This window comes from Hippoglossus hippoglossus, chromosome 15, assembly GCF_009819705.1.
Source record: "Hippoglossus hippoglossus isolate fHipHip1 chromosome 15, fHipHip1.pri, whole genome shotgun sequence".
Classification (NCBI taxonomy): domain Eukaryota; kingdom Metazoa; phylum Chordata; class Actinopteri; order Pleuronectiformes; family Pleuronectidae; genus Hippoglossus; species Hippoglossus hippoglossus.
Genome location: NC_047165.1, coordinates 5297926 through 5314418, shown reverse-complemented (window position 1 = coordinate 5314418; position 16493 = coordinate 5297926). Strand labels below are relative to the sequence as shown.

General features: G+C 41.2%; 1 protein-coding gene across 1 annotated transcript in view; it reads left to right on the top strand.

Annotated features, from left to right (window-relative positions):
• The first annotated feature begins 391 nt into the window (after nt 1-391).
• The window catches only part of anapc1 (anaphase promoting complex subunit 1), a 34117-nt gene continuing 18015 nt past the window's right edge, over nt 392-16493 (top strand). Inside the window, exons 1-28 of the mRNA XM_034609717.1 lie at nt 392-563; nt 1622-1861; nt 2070-2234; nt 2500-2542; nt 2644-2741; nt 3280-3359; nt 3545-3618; nt 3710-3855; nt 3939-4096; nt 4198-4329; nt 4478-4696; nt 4941-5036; nt 5233-5323; nt 5445-5510; nt 5636-5773; nt 6087-6230; nt 7628-7688; nt 9710-9765; nt 10077-10208; nt 10294-10368; nt 10638-10748; nt 11086-11255; nt 12384-12475; nt 12769-12917; nt 14963-15041; nt 15670-15706; nt 16053-16126; nt 16296-16474. Of these exons, the coding sequence (XP_034465608.1) occupies nt 1646-1861; nt 2070-2234; nt 2500-2542; nt 2644-2741; nt 3280-3359; nt 3545-3618; nt 3710-3855; nt 3939-4096; nt 4198-4329; nt 4478-4696; nt 4941-5036; nt 5233-5323; nt 5445-5510; nt 5636-5773; nt 6087-6230; nt 7628-7688; nt 9710-9765; nt 10077-10208; nt 10294-10368; nt 10638-10748; nt 11086-11255; nt 12384-12475; nt 12769-12917; nt 14963-15041; nt 15670-15706; nt 16053-16126; nt 16296-16474 (3081 nt within the window). The 5' untranslated portion in view covers nt 392-563; nt 1622-1645. The remainder of the gene's footprint in view (nt 564-1621; nt 1862-2069; nt 2235-2499; nt 2543-2643; nt 2742-3279; nt 3360-3544; nt 3619-3709; nt 3856-3938; nt 4097-4197; nt 4330-4477; nt 4697-4940; nt 5037-5232; nt 5324-5444; nt 5511-5635; nt 5774-6086; nt 6231-7627; nt 7689-9709; nt 9766-10076; nt 10209-10293; nt 10369-10637; nt 10749-11085; nt 11256-12383; nt 12476-12768; nt 12918-14962; nt 15042-15669; nt 15707-16052; nt 16127-16295; nt 16475-16493) is intronic.

Genomic DNA, 16493 nt, shown 5'->3' with positions numbered 1-16493 from the left:
TATCTATCTATCTATCTATCTATCTATCTATCTGTCTATCTATCAATCTATCTATCTATTGGTCTGTCTGTCTGTCTGTCTGTCTATCTATCTATCTATCTATCTATCTATCTATCTATCTATCTATCTATATAAATGGGATAATGAGGTGTGTTATTCTGTACAGTAGCAGGAGCAGATGTTTATTCAGAGAAAATAACCTCAAAATCCCCTGATTCACTTCTAATCTACTAATCTAATCTGCTCCTCAGGATGTGATGATGGAGGCGAGCAGATGTTGGAGGGGGGCGGGGCCGTTGAGCAGCATCTGGATGAAACTGGGACCTCGGTGAATCCAGCCAATCGGCGCCACCCTCCCCTCCTCCTCGGCGCCGATTGGCTGGCCGGCGGAGGAAGAGGATGACGGGACAGCCAACATGTCCGCGCTCTTTTGAAAACCTGCCGTAGCCAAATCCGCAGTTTGGCTCCTGCCCCGAGTTGTTTGTATGTCGCAGCCGGTGGAGACTCGCGCACAGGAAGGACGAGGACTCCGCGACCAGAGCCAGACGATTCCTTATTGACAGGTCAGCCGCCAAACGGCCCTTCAGACGCCAAGCTAGCCGGAGCTAGCGTTAGCTTGAGGGCTAACCGTGAAGTCAGTGTTGCTCTATGGGAGGTTTAGCTTTAGCATGCTAACGCTAGCCTACCGGTGACATGCCACATAATGGCGTGTTCTTGTTTATTCGCTGTTTAGTGCGTGTGTCTGTTTGTTTTGAAGTTGACCGACTCGAGTGCAACCATGACAACTTAACACAGTTACTTTACAACCGCTGTCTGAACAGCTGCTCTTCTTCTCTTCAATGAACGTGTAGCTGTTATTGTTTTGACAGACACAAAGTGAAGTGTCCTCCCTGACACGTGTTTTCAGCCCTTCTGTCACTCAACCTCGATCCTTCCACTCGTGTTTCTGACTCTGGTTGCATACAGATGCTACAAATACAGTTGTGTACTTCACTGGCTTGACAGCAAGTCAGCACAGTACTGGTAAACGATGTAGCACCATGTTTACCATATACATTTAGCAATTTAAGTCTTATTTTAATGGTTCAAATGAGTGTTAATCACTATTTTCAGCCCTGTCTTTTAGTCCCACACAATATTCCCATGCAATAGAGTAACTTTCATTGAAGATTCAGCTTGTTATATAAATTATTGTTTCTAGATTTTATTTTAATAGTATAAAAAGACCCCCCTGTCTTTTCTCCCATCTGTCCTGCACAGTGGGAGATATTCCTCCCACTGTTCAAACTGTCTCTGGGGAGGTTCAGGTAAATTGACGTGAAAAAACATTACATTGTTTATCAAAATAAGATCCAGAAGATTATCCTGAATGTGTGTGATTCTGCCAATGAGATGGTCCAGATATCCAGTATTTTGGGGGAGTTTTTCCCAGAGTCAGAAACTTATAAATACTTCACCACAGTTTTTGGTGTTGTCAGAAGTCATATCTTTACCCAAGCTTTGTCTGAGGGGAAGACCACATTCTCAGACTCTGAAGATTGGGCTGTGACCAATGAATGAAGAACAAAACACGAGTTTTTGTAAATATATTTCTTCCTTCTTCATCCTGTATTCTTCCCAGAAATAATGCTGATATCTGTAACTCATGTCGGAAGTCGTGTATGAAGAGACAGCCACGATGATCGCCGCAGGGGAATTGCAGTCGTTTGTCCCGTTTGGCCGCGAGCACTGCAGGAACCATCCAAATGCCTTCAACCTGCAGCTCAGGGAGCTCCAGCCTGCGTCGGAGCTCTGGTCCTCAGACGGTGCCGCCGGCTTGGTCGGGTCCCTGCAGGAAGTCAGTCTGCAGGAGAGAGAAAAGGTGGGTTTCATGGCGTTACATGGCTTTTACATACTGGAGCTTATATTGTAGCATAAAAGTACTTCTGTTTGCAAAATACTGAAGAAGATCAAACTAACAGTGGTGGATAATAAAAAAAATACAGTACAGGCAAGTTTACCTCTCAGTACAGTGTGGATTTTTTGATTCAGTCTTTGTTGTCTTGACATGGGCACGTTTTGATTGACAGGAATGCTGGCAGCTTAGGAAGGGCTGCATGGGAGTCAGGCAAGAGGACTTTGAGTTCGAAGAAGAGCTCTACACAGCAGGAAATGTGGTCGTCTGGAGTCAGGGAAGTCGGACTCAATCCTCCAGCGTATACAAGGCCTTCACCGTCGACAGCCCAGTGCAACAGGTATGTTACTAAACCCTGTTTTCAGACTGTAAACTAAATGCTATGCCATTCTAAATGTCTCTGGATGGATCTGTGAGAAATTAGGAAATCTGAAGTATTTAATTTTGATTCTCAGTTTTGAACTTTAGATAATAATTCAGGTGTCAGTTAGATGTCATTTATCTTCCTAGGTAACACAAAAGGCCATGTATCTGAAATAAATAACCATATATGTTGAGATTCTTGGCCAAAATATGTCAATCAATCCTTTTGATTCTGTCTACAGGCCTTATGGTGTAACTTTGCTGTTCCTAAGAACAAGAAAGATGGTACGGTATCATTACAAGATTAAAAACAATTTCTGTTAAAAGTTATACTTTAATTTGGTTGTGCAGAAAAAAAAACCAATGTCTTTAATAATGTTTTACAGAGGAGGAAGTGGAACAGACTGTGTGTATCGTCCAGAGTAGCTGTGTCAACGTTCACACCGTGACTGGGAAGGATTTCATCTCACCACTACCGTTCCAGGTGAGAGACACACCACCGCAAAATGTTTAAATCCACCAAATAAGAGGGGACAAGACTCTCAAAGGAAAACAGTTTCTGTTCAGAAAGTTTTTTCATCTTAACCTGTAAATAAATTCCTGTTTATGGAGGGATGAATTCCTAAATTCTCAAGTATCCACTTTGGAAAGGCAGCATTTCAAATCATCATGCTAGTGAGTGTTATTTAGATCCCCCTGGGCTGAGCTGTTGACTGGATAACCAGTTGTAATGGAGAATTTGGATCATTGACAGTGGGAAAGAACCCAATACATGTCAGATGCCTGTGTCTAAACTGTGTGTGTGCTTGGTTGCATCCTTTTCTCCTATGGGTCTTTGTTTGAAGTCATATTTGGTCAGTATAAAGGGAAAGGGCACTTCTGAAGCATACAATTTGGAATGCATCCATTTCTTTATTCATAAAGTACATTTTATTCATTTAAGATGAATATTGTCATTATTACACAATAATTTAACATCATGTTAAATATGTCTCTCCTGTTCAACTTATCATCTCCTCCAGGTCTCAGATGTCTGGGCAACCAAGTTTGGACTTTTGTTGGAACGAAAAAACTCTGCTACCGACACACAGCTCCCCCTGGGGTACATGTAACACTCCATGTGCACGTAAAAGCTCATGGCACAGATTCAGTCGCACACATCAAAGCTCAATTCCTGAATAAATGCACCTACATTAAAGTCCTCCTCCTAATCACACACTCATGTACACACAACACATTGTCATTTGGCTTGTTACTGAGTCACTGAGCTTTTTCTTTTGTCTACAGGGAACCTCTGCCCACATTGTTCAGCATGCTGCATCCTCTAGACGAGATCGCGCCAGTAGTGTGTAAGCCTACAGGTACAGACACATTCGCACACAATCACAGTGTCTCTCTTCCTAGATGAGTAATAATAGGCCATTCTTTTACCCCTGTGTGTGTCTATTCCAGGCCAGTTTGAAGGCTCCCGTGTGCAGTACGCGTCTGACTCCACCATGAAGATTGTGTTCAGCTGCTCTCAGCCCTCTTTAGTTGTCACCTATGACACTTTACAGGGAATACACTTTGTATGGGCCCTGCGCAAGGTCACTAATGATGTGAGTGATCGCACACACACACACACACAGACACACTCATCCATGTTTCCTATCCCTCGTCTTGAGCCTCTGACCTCCATCAGGAGCGGTCTGTGGTCCTGCGGTGTCCGGCAGAGCCACTCGGCACACCGTTGGGTCTGAGGGCCTCAGGTTTCCTGACCTCTCATCTCCGTAACATCTCCCGTCTGGACTCGCCTGGAGGGAGTGGGATAGCTGGGCTCGGTCCTGTGATTGGAACAAGGTAAGGAAAATCAAGTGAATGATAATTCATGACACGTTACTTTAGTCAACCCTCTGCTCCCTAACTGTTGTCTGACCCCATCCTTGGTTTTCTGTGTCTAGTTGTGCTGTTGGCACGGGCTCCCCGCTCCACTGCAGCGCTCTGCACAGCCACCAGAGCAGGATCATGACGTCCTCACCAGGATTACATTCCCGCGTTAATTCCCCGAGTATATCCAACATGGCTGCCTTAAGGTGAGTGGAACTCTTAAGTTCAAGGCAAAAATGTATTTATGCACGTGTGCATTCTTGTGCTCACTGAAACAGTTCTCTACAACACCACTAGTGGTCAATAATACACACTATGTGCACTAATTTCTCTTCCACCATCCTTCTGTCCCAGCCGCGCCCACTCTCCAGGAATGGCGGCTCCATCCTTCTCAGGGGTTTCTCGCTTCAACACGTCTTTCAACAGCCCGTCACCCAGGGGCCACCATGGCTTGTTAACCTCTCCCAACAGCACGGTCAATGAGACGATGCTGGTGCCAGAGATGGAGCCCATTGTACCTGATCTCTGCATGGAGCAGCTGTGGAGTGAAACGGTCACAGCTGGATGTCACAGGTAAATATACCAGCACTGGACTCTACTGAAAATAGATGTAAAGTCTGTGATTAATAATTTTACTTTGATTTGATTTCCACTTTGTCTTTTAAACTCAGGGCTCTTCACTGCCTCGGTACCAGTGAAATCTTTCTCAGATTATCTGCCGAATGGGTTTCTGTTTACAAAGAAGTTTTATTATGTTGTTTGTTTTTATTCTTACTTCTTGTTTGTCAACTAAATCTTCACCTTTACTCATTCGTAGGGAGATGAGCAGCCAGGCCTCTAAAGTTTTCCTGACCTCGGATGTCTGTGAGAACCGATACCTCTGTTTCCTAGTGGAATCTCACCAACAGCTCAGGTCAGCAAACACAGGGTTTTCTCACACAATTCAATTTGATACAGAAACTATTATGCACATTAAAAGTCACAGATTATTTAAATCAAAGGTCAAATAGTTACTGAACAAGGACAAACCACTTAAAACAGTTAAAATGTAACATATTGGTGGTGAAAACTCTTTTATTAAATTTGTATCTATTTCTTTGTTTTCACAGATGTGTGAGGTTTATTGAGAGTAATGATACGTCTCAGCTCATCTTTGCCTCCGTCACGTCCATCCCTGCCAAAGATGCAGAACCTTTGCAGGTACTTTCTTTATTCATGCTTTATCAAATTTACATGTAGGTCAAATTTAGATTAATCTGTAATGAAAATAATTATGTTGCAACCATTAACAAGCTATTGACTATAAAACCTTGGTCCACAGAACATAGATGCCATGCTGGTTCTGGAGGCCTGTGGAAGCCTGGTTCTCTACACAGGAATCACCAGGGTGAGGACGAACGCAGGACTTTTTAAAGCCAGATCAACTCCTTTTGATCTACAACCCTCTTTTTCAGCTGATAATAGTAAACGGACATTCCTGGATATTTAAGTGACATTACTGTGTCTGTCCAGGTCAGCAAGGTGTTTGTCCCCGGGCTCCTGTCGCCCACCTTCAACCTGACCAACCACCTCCCTCATCTCAACACGCCACTGGAGAACGTTAGCACGCCGGCAAACGCTGGCAGCAGGCACATCCAAAGACTGGATGAGGTATCGCCATTTAAATGTATTATACAAATTGATGGAGTCATTCATGTTTTCATAATTTATATATTGTAAATAATTCCAGTCTTTGCTGGAGTTTGAAAAATAATTCGAATCTCTCAGTAAATATGGCAGCTTGATTTGGTTTCCTGTTTCATTCTGCGGCTTGAAATAATCAGATTATAATAATGACTTTTTTATTTAAGATCTATTTCAGAAATTATAGTCTGTCCCCTCATCTTGGCCGCTCACTTCATTTCCTTCCCCCTTTTTTCTCTCACTCCACTTCACCTCTCTCGTTTCTTTTTCCCTCCTTCAGGCTGCGATGCCTTCACCAGTGTCAGAGCTGAGGGGTCCAAACATTAAACACCACGAAGCTTCGTTTTTGGAAGATTACTCTTTTCAACAGGCCATGCCCTACATCCATGCTCTCCGGGACCCCGTCTGCAACCGGGTCACTCTGGTAGGTTTGTTTCTGTGTGTTTTCAAGAACCAACTCCAACATTTTGATCTGGAGAAATGCTTGGAACCATATATTTGAAAATGTCATTTATATGCATGAAAAGCTACTAGAGGTGAGGACAGATCAAGTTCGTGTTGAATAAGACGTTTGAGGAAATGGTCTTATTAGTTTAAATCAAGGCAAATTTAACAGAAAGTGGATTTTGAATGGATGATCATCAACAACCTTTCCAGAAGTTTTTGTTTCTTCCAATTTTTCTTCCAAGTTTCTTCCAAACCCACAAAGCTGTGTATGTTTCTGCCCTGTGGGTTCATACTGTCAGACTGGATATAGACACAGTCTCCTCAGTCCAAGGACTCGTTAACAGAAAGTTACAGTTTGACTCCTTGATGTGAGTCTGGACACCAGTTGTTTGCTGAAGCCGCTCGCTGGACTTTGTAAAGCAGCGGCTGCTCTGTGTGTTGTCAGGTCGAGGGTTTATTTTCTCGTCAGGAGGTCTTATGAATCAGTTCAGCAGTGCAGCGAAATAATGACAGAACAGGGCCAAGACCGCTGGAGAAAATATGCCAATAAAGTAACAAGTGACATTTTCCCACTATTCCCATGTGTGAAAGGCTGAAAAATCTCCATTGTGCTGCGACTACCTTCCACCGTGTTTTCATTGACGTACTACAAATGCATTTTACTCCCGGTGAGACTGCTGCTAACTTTGGTTCATGCCAATCAAACACTGTTTGATAGATATATTGTACAGTGTTAGTATGTTAACTAGTATGGCACTCAGTTGAACTGCACCAAATTTCACACACTCATAGATGCTGTTCCCTAAAAATGTTTTTCCCTTTCATCAAGATATATGAATTATTATTCTAAAATCATCGAAAATGGTGAAAACCTCCCTATCTCACAATGTTAAAGAAATCTATGAATACCTGGATCCGGTAGGTAACAATAATTCATGGAGTCAGTTTGAGACTCAGACTGATACAGGGAGGAGCAGCAGCCGTTCTCTGTCTGTGTAGCTGGAGATAATGAATCACTGCACACACTAATGAACTTTTCTATAAAAGTGGATTTTAGATTCTCCGAACAACAGACCTTTCTACAGCAGACGTTTTGACATGTCACTGTTAGAAAAGCATAGGTTTATATAATTGAATTAATGATGACTTGATTCCATCTAGCTGCATCGTCGGAACATGTAAATAGGACCGAGCCATTGTTAATGTTATGTGTAAAAATCGAAATATCTGCTAATTCTGATTAAGGTACAGTGTAGATGATTTGTCGTCATGAAGCTGCCACAACACTGACCACCTGAGCAGTTGTGCTGCAACAACATGAAACTGATCTGAATGTGTGAATTGAATTTGTGTTCGTTCTCTTTATCTGTGTAGGAACTCAACAGTGGCACAATGCTGAGGATCTCCGTCCCAGAGATCGCTACCTCGGAGCTGGGTGAGACACACACACACATCAACACACACACACAAACACACACACTCTCACACACATATACACACACATACAGACACACTGTCGCACACATAAACACACACACATACAGACAGACAAGGTTCAAGAAATTGAACTAAACAAATATGATCTACAGGCATCCATATTGCGTTTTTGTACTGTTACTGTTGGGTAGTAACAATTTCTGTTGTGAATATGTGTACTTTTCAGTGCAAACACACACACACACACACACACACACACACACACACACACACACACACCTATGGCTGAGTCAGAGCAGTTAAGCCCTGGAGATTAGGTTTGAGAGCTGCACTACATTGTTACGCAGTGACGTATAATCTTGATGTATTGATGCCATTACAACACACACACACACACACACACACACACACACACACACACACACACACACACACACACACACACACACACACAGGCCCACAGCATCCCACTGATAATGATTAAGCCATTATATCAGTGAAGTTTCAGTGTGTAGCTGAGTGAGAAAAATCAGAGACACATGTTTCCATGCCTTTAAAAAAAAAAAAAATCTATTTTTCTGTGGAAACATGTTAGTGGACTAAAAATAAATATGACTTCATATGAACTGGTATATTTTTCATGTCCCATGGAAGCCTTATGTATTACAGAATTGTGTTTAAATAAAGACATCTAAATAATTAAGTCCTGGTGGGATAAGAGTAGAATTGAAAGACTATTTGCATTGGAAAATATTAAAATACGGTAATATATTTTGAGGCAATTAAAGCCAGAAAATATTTTTTGTCAGCTTGAGAGATTGAGAAGCAAATGTAACTCACCTCTTTGTTGTTACTGAGGAAACTGCCGATGCCACACAGTCGAGAAAAAGCATCAAAATGTAAAATAATACACATTTCAATCAACATTTTCCCCTTTTTAAGACAAATTACCACCGCGTCAAGATTTAATCTAAAGCAATTATAAGAATGTTTCCATCAAAATGTCTTTTCACTAACCATGTCCTGTCGGATAATTTTTCTATTACACCAAAACAAGTTTTATGTTTCCATGACAAACACTTTGATGTCAAACAGATAATTGCTTGTGCAGTTAGATAGAAAAAGTCCATTCAGCAGATAAATAGAAAGCTTGAAAGTGCTAGAAATGACGTGTTGTTGCAGTCGCTGGGGAAACATTTCCACCCCGAGTTTTCCTCTTGAATATAAAAAACAGTTCATGACAAAGTACTTAAATTATAAATATGCATTAGACTGACAACATGTTTAGTTTTTTTTACCCACCACCTGCTTCTGTTCACATCTCAGCATCTGCTTCGACAATTAACTTTTAAATCATTACGTTTTTCAACCACCTCTTAACTTATTAATTACCTTGTACATGAAAAAGAACCAAAGTATTGTCACTGTGGTGTGTGTGTGTCCCTTCCTTTGTGTCTTTGTCCCCCATTATTTACTAATCAATCCTACAGGAGAAGCTTTCTCCCTCTAATGAAATGCCATTTATCCCCTTCTTCCCTGACCTTTCCCACACTGGATGTTCAATTAACTGACGGTGACGTTGATTAGGAATCTGATTGGTCAGCGTTGTAAGCAGACACTTATACTCATTACTGCCATAGTGGTGTTTCCTTTTTTAATTTCCTCCTTTCTTGAGAAGAGGCTGTTTTAAATGAGTGTAGAGGAAACTCAACACTCTTCTCTCGCAAAGTTCTGGTGCAGCATCAAGACATCAACTGGAAGTTCTTTAAACTATTTCTCACCAAGTTGTCTTAACTCTTAAATCTGAGCCTTTTTCCTTTGACCTTTGGACTAAACTATAACCTTAATATGGGGACTTGTGTGTCGAGGGTTGAGTTATATGATATAGAATCAGCATTTCTTACGTGGAGTGAAGTTATGGTCATGTCATTTCCCTTTGCCAAACCCATTATTACTTATTCCTAGAATTACATGTTGTATTTCTACATTGTCACTTTTTCTTTCTCTGACTTCTTTCAGTGAGGAAATGCCTTCAGGCGATTCGTATAATCCTGCCCAAGGAAGCTGCCATGAAGGTTCGTTGGACTCATGGTTAATTCTAGAAACACTGCTATGGAATGGACAATTCGGTCATGTGTGTCAAACAAATGCTGGCTGGCATTGTCCTATTGGTCAATAACACCATAACGATGTAGTTTTTTTTTTTTGATTAATGCGCAAATATCAAATATGTAACAGACTCTTAGAGAACCAGTGATACTATGCAACCAGATATTCTGTCTGCTATGAAAAGTACCATTATTTTATCCATGCATTCAAATTATTTTATTTATAATGACCAAAATCTAAATGGATTTAAAACTGATTAAAAACTGTTATTATGCAGGTTTTGGTGAAGTGGTATAACATCTACAACGCCCCCGGCGGTCCCAGTGCTCATGCAGAGTGGAACCTGTTCGTCACCTGCTTCATGACACTGATGGGCTACAACACTGAGCGCCTTACTTGGACAAGAAATGTAAGTCACCTGCACGAGTGTTTTCTATTTTAAGCCTCACAAACCTGGTTCTTGACCTTGCTCTTTGTCCTCCATGTCTCCCCAGCTGCATTTTGAAGTGCCTCTCTCTCCCGTGATTGCAGCCAAGAAGGCGCGTCCCTCTGACGGAGGCTCTGATGAGGTGTGTGACTCAAGTATGATCTGTTGTGATGTGATGTTTGTAGCACAATTAGCACTAAACACAGTAATATCTACTTTAAGATAACTTGCAGATTTGTTTTCTCGAACGGATGGTGCACGTTTGTGGGAAAGAACAAACTACAGAGTTTCATCTGGAGAAAACACTGTAAAAAATGAATGCTTTGTAACTAGAGTTGGTGTCAAAGAAAACCATCGGTAAGACGGTTAGCCCCTGTTTCTACTGGCTTTTAATTTGCTTTCTTTCTGCAGGACTGGGACTATTTGTTGGGGTCTCATTACCACCGTCAGATGAACTTCCAGCCTGCCTGTGGTCCTGTGGACTCCTGTACTGTCACCACAGAAATCGAGGGCATGTCCTTTGTATGTAACTCACTCTGGGTGGATCTGTTTATTTGCATGTTGTTTGATTTAGTTGGTTTGCACATGTGGTTTAGACAAGGATGGACATGATGCACTTTCTTTGAATAAAACCTGATGTGACGTAGCTCCAGGTTTTTCACCCATCGTCTTCCGGCCTACTCTCCAATTTCCATTCATTTGTGTTAATAAAATCAAAAAAATAATAATTTACTTGAATATGGACGGTTTAGTACAAATTTACTGCTACATCATACAGTGAAAACATATTATCCCCTTTTTAACACTTTGCCTTTTGCTCCTTAACTCTTTCCCTTCTTCTCCTCTTCCTTTGTTTCAGGTCTCTTCTCCCTCCAGTCCATCACTGAAGCTGGACAGTTCAGCTCCTCTCTTCCCGCACATTCCTGCACTTTTCTACGTCCTCCACCTGCTCTATCAGGAGCTGCAGCTGGACGAGCTGCAGAGAGCAAGAGCCTCGTCGCTGGTGTGCCTGCTGCAGCAGATGGCCAGGTAACCACTGCTGAACCCACGTGTGTTTAAGATCTTTTAGCTGCTTTGAGGAAAGTAAATGGCATGTGACTGGTGCGGGCTGATCAAGTGAGTGGAGCATTTTGCAGTGTATTCACAGATTAATAAAGGGAGTAAAGTCATGCACACATGGAACTGAATGAATATGAAATAGCGGAAATAGCAAGAACTGTTGCTTTAATACACGAATGTTACAAAATCGAGAAGAGACTTGTGACATTTGTTACAACAAAGAACCTGATCTACTTTCCTGCCAACAACTTTTAGCTCCTACCACAAGAAGAAAAGGTGAACACGCTGTTCATTGTTTTCATTGAAAGCTTGTGTGTAATCAAGGCTCTTTAGTGGCGTGTACAGAGAAATAGACTTCAACAGGTTGTGAAGAGACCGCTGTGATTGGTGCCGATGACATTCACAGAATAGGTGGAGTGGGAGAGTGAAGCGCTCTACAGAGTAATTGGCCTGTGTTGGCTTGTATGTGGGATGTTGTGAAGTATGGTGTAGTTTTTCTTTTTACTGTTTCTGCTTTTATCAGGCTGTCTGATACAACATTATGGTGATCCTGATGGTTTTATGTGATATTGTTCTGGAGAGATAACATGTTTTTTTTACAACCTTTATATAACCTTATTTAAGAGTTTGATATTTACAATCCAGTTATAAATATTACATTAAAATTAAATATCACTGCCTTGATTGATTTGCTCCCGTAGCCCTGAAAGTGTTTTTTCCTTCTATATAATTCTTATTTACTTTTATACAATAACCAAAGTACATTTCCTTTCCATTTCCACAATTGTGTGGTTGTGGGGGTTTGCTACCAGGATTAAAAACTATTGACTATCTGATTAATGTGTTTAATTACTTGCCAAAGACGAGTTAAATGCCACAGATGCTAAAAATGTACGTAAAGCCATTTTTAGATGTTTGTTTCATTGTCCTGCAGCACAAGGTCGATGTATTGACTGTTTCGTCACTATGGTAATAATGAAATCCTACCTCCGACCCTTTAGTGCTGTAGATATCTTCAGTATGAGTATGCGTGATGTGTTCAAGTACACTGAGTCATTGCTGCACAGGGATATTAATATATAATTGTTCTGTTTGCAGAGACCTCCAGTTGGATGAATATGTGGATCTATACTGGAGAGACTACCCTTCATTAATTAGTGGCTTCACTGAGAGCTGCCTCATAGACCAGGGTAAGACCTGTTTAATTACGGTATCAAGTCAGGAAGCAGACGAGACGTGTTGTAGTGGAATAGATGAGGCTGGATGGTCTGTGGTTGACAAAGGCCGTAAGGTTTCTTTGCATGTCTGTTTTTTTTAATTTTTATATAGAGATGTGGGCCAGATTCGGACTGTACGTACGAAAATTGATTTTGCGTCTCCACTTCCTGTCCAAACCAATATCATGTTAACTCCTCTTTCCTTCCTCTTTTGTTTCCATTTCCCAACTTGTCACCCTCTCTTCTCTTCACCTGTCTGCTCTCAGCCATGATTGGCCAGATGCAGCATCCCTCCTTCCTGAGGGCGGAGCCTCCCTGTGTGTTGAGCTGGCTCAGTAGCTGTCTGAGAGGAGAAGAGAGCCCACCTTTCCCCTACCTGCCCGGCATCTGTCAGAGGACCCGGCTGCTGGTTCTGGTACGACCAAAGCTCCTCTGTTTCATCAGATAAACATCTCGGACTATAGTTACTGTAACTGAAACAACTGCCTGCACAATCAAAAAAATAATAAATCAAACATATAGTTGTAGAGAAATCTGAGTAAGAGTAATTACAAAAGTCCCAAATTACCTTCTTTTCCAGGTTTTTTTTAGGAAGAAAACTGCAGATTTAATGAACATTTGATCGTCTGTACAGCAGAATTTACCATGGTTAAATTTCAGCATCATTATCAGTACCGAACAAATGACAATGAGACTCCACGACACCCAAATAATACAAGCATCCTCAAACTGGGATGTGAAGCAATTTGTATATTTTAATTTGATTTGTCACAGGGAGCGAGGAACTGCAGCTGTACGTGAAAGGTTTTATAAAAAATGTCACAGTAACGCAACAACATTTTTATAGATAGACGGATACGATTAGTCAGATATTATGCAGTCCTTAGCAGGTCTCACAGGCTTTCTGGTTTGTGGTTTTGTGTGTCTGTGCGTGCGAGCAAGACTGAGGGTAAAGAGTTGAGCCTTGATTGAGATGCAGTCTGATAATCTGTTCGTACAGCAGGTCTGTGATTGTTTTTCGGAACATAAAGAGCAATTACGTCATGGTATAGATGTGTGTGTGTGGGTGGGTGGGTGTTGTATTGAACCTTTGATGATCATGGAAGAAAGGACACTTGGAAAAAGTCTTATTTCCGGCTGCTATTGTTTGTCTAGACGATGACGGAGGCAATGACGACTTAGCCCCAGTCTGTTTATGAAGTGTCCATTTTTTTAAAAATATAATTAACCAGTGATGTTAAAAACGTTCTGTCCACTGCAAGATAAAAAAAGACATTTGAAGCGTTTAGAAAGTTGTCATTTACTTATTTTATTAGTTAGTTTAAAAAAAGTTTGATGTGTTTGGATTCTAGCGATGCCTTCACAACAAAAGTGATTTTTTTTTAATGATTGAGAGGAACAAACTTTAGTTAATTAGCTATTATTAACCAGACTGAGAGAAACATTAGAGATATACAGATATAGATATTTATACATAGAGTATTTATTCTGTAGAAACTGTAGAAAGATCAGTATGAAAATACATTGTACGTTAAGTCATTGGATTAATCTCTATCATACATATATATAGCTGTTTGACCAATGCTATAAAAAAACTTGAGATATGTAAAGGATTACAGCACCTAAAACAAGAATGGTGCATAACAGCCCCAAGGCCCAACAGAGGTTAAATATCTAAACTGAATTTAATCAGTGAAGATGGTGCATATCGGCATCTCTATGTTTACCAGTTTATAATGCTGCTGCCATCCCTTTTCTTCACCCCATGGTGGCGCAGGTTGCACTGGTCTTGACCCTGCAGACATTGCAGCTTGCAGTTGGATTAGACTGGCTGTTTTAACTGAGCCTATATTTGGGGCTTCATATCAAGGCTATAAATAGAAAGGCCCTCATACAGTCTTTTCATGTGCATGTGAATATGGACGGTATTTGCATGCATGTCCGTGCTTTGCTTACTCTTGGCTCTTGTGCACTCTGCTGGTTTATATTGTGATGGATGTTATATTATCCAGGATCTGCAGTTGGAAGAGTAATGCTATTATAGTAGAAATGGCTCATGAGCTAACTAGCCCTCTGGTTCACCTCCCTGTAATTCTAAATGCCTCCTGAGTTAAATATTTCTTTCCTTGCAGCCAGTATCGTCAGTCCCACTCTGTCTGTCAGACATTTCTTGCTTTTGCTTATCAGATGAACTGTTATAGAGAAGATGCACATTTAGATTAAATTCACACGTATGGTAAATATTTTCCTTTAACGTGTCACAGCCTTCTACCCAGTTTCCTGGAAAGCCGTAGTTTTTGCGTAATCCTGCTGACAAACAAACAGACGGTGTGGTGAAAACATGACCAGGGGTAAAAATCAGACTGATATAACTTAAAGGATCTGACTTAGCACAGTTGATACCTGCTCTAAATCTCTTTTATCTCCTCTCTTTGTCTCATTTGGCCTTTTTCCCCTCAGAGTTACGCTCTCTACATCGCCGGAGATGAAAATGCCACTTCGACTGATGTGTCCACGTACCTGGTCAAGCTCTCTGCAGGTCCGTTTGTGTTCGTGTGTCTTGTGACCAGCTCGAACATCATTTTACTCGTCTTTGTTCGTATCCTGGGACTTGGGACGTGTGTTTCTGACGGAAACCTTTCACTGTGTGTGTGTGTGTGTGAACATTTATTGACAACCAGCCTTTATTACCTGCCAGTCCCATAACTCCCTGCTTCAGGCTCGAGAAACAAAGAGAGAAAGGTGTGTGACGCAGATTTGTGTGTCACCCGATTTTCGCAGTTTGAGCGCTGAGGTGAGAGCAGTCGCTGCAGGTCCTTTTTTCTGCACTGACACAGAATTGGATCTTGACTTTGTGAGTGGCTTTGTGCAGAGTGACTTTTTTTTTCTAATTTCAGTGACAAAATAAAACCAAACAATAGCATATGTCATCCCACATAAGCGTTGTCCTCCACTCACCAGGAACGAGATGTTGTCTTGATTGAACACCTTCATTTTAGTGCCCTTTTCTTTTTACCGACAAATTTCAACAAGCAGTCAGTGCAGGTTTGAAAATGCAGTCGAGAGTTCAATGGAATGAGCAAATGATGGATACAATTTTGGAACCAGTTGACCTCTTTCCCCAGAGTATTGCTCTCGTTCATCACTCTTATCTTTATTTTTCTCAGGCCACAAGACTGGTGCCAGTGAACTACATTACAGAAGGTAATTCCCTCACAGCAGTGAGAGGGGGAGTTGATTTTTTTTTTTTTTTGTGTTGTTTCACAGCAGCTAAATAGTTACGTACAGTGGGAAGGTCTGTGAAGATCACAGTAGAAGGGCTTTAACTCCTTATCCTTATAATATATTTTTTTATAATAATAATATAAAATTTATCATTATACATTGTCATTATACCTGAATTTCATTGAGAGTATTTATAAAAAGGGATTTTAAAGTTCTGTTTTTTCCTCAGAATGTTTTCAATTATTACATTTCATGATTTCTTGCTTGACATTACATTAAATCAGTAATAACTTACCTCACTAATTTTCATGTGTATTTATTCTAGACAGAGCAGTGTCAAATTCAAGTCTTCCAGTGAGAGTCTGGCTGAGCAGCTGGTGGTGTGGCTCGCCTCAGAAGGTAGGACATGCATAAGTGATTTTTTTACCTGCATTATTTACACTGGGGAAGATGTAATGTTATTCAGTATAGCCTCTTTACCAGCATCACAGCTTCTAAAGTAGGTCTTCAGATGCCTTTTGTGTGGCATGAGAAATAAACGCTCATTCCCCTCATTTCACTGGTCTAGGTTTCACCCTGAAGGACCTGGAGTCCGTCCCCTTCGGTGTTGCTTTGCCCATCAGAGAGGCCATCTACCGCTGCCGGGAACAGCCGTCTTCTGATTGGTCTGAGGAGGTCTGCATGCTGATTGGGCGACAGGATCTGACCAAACAAGCTCACAAGATGACCCTGGCCAAGAGCAAAGCTGTGAGTGTGAAATAAGTTG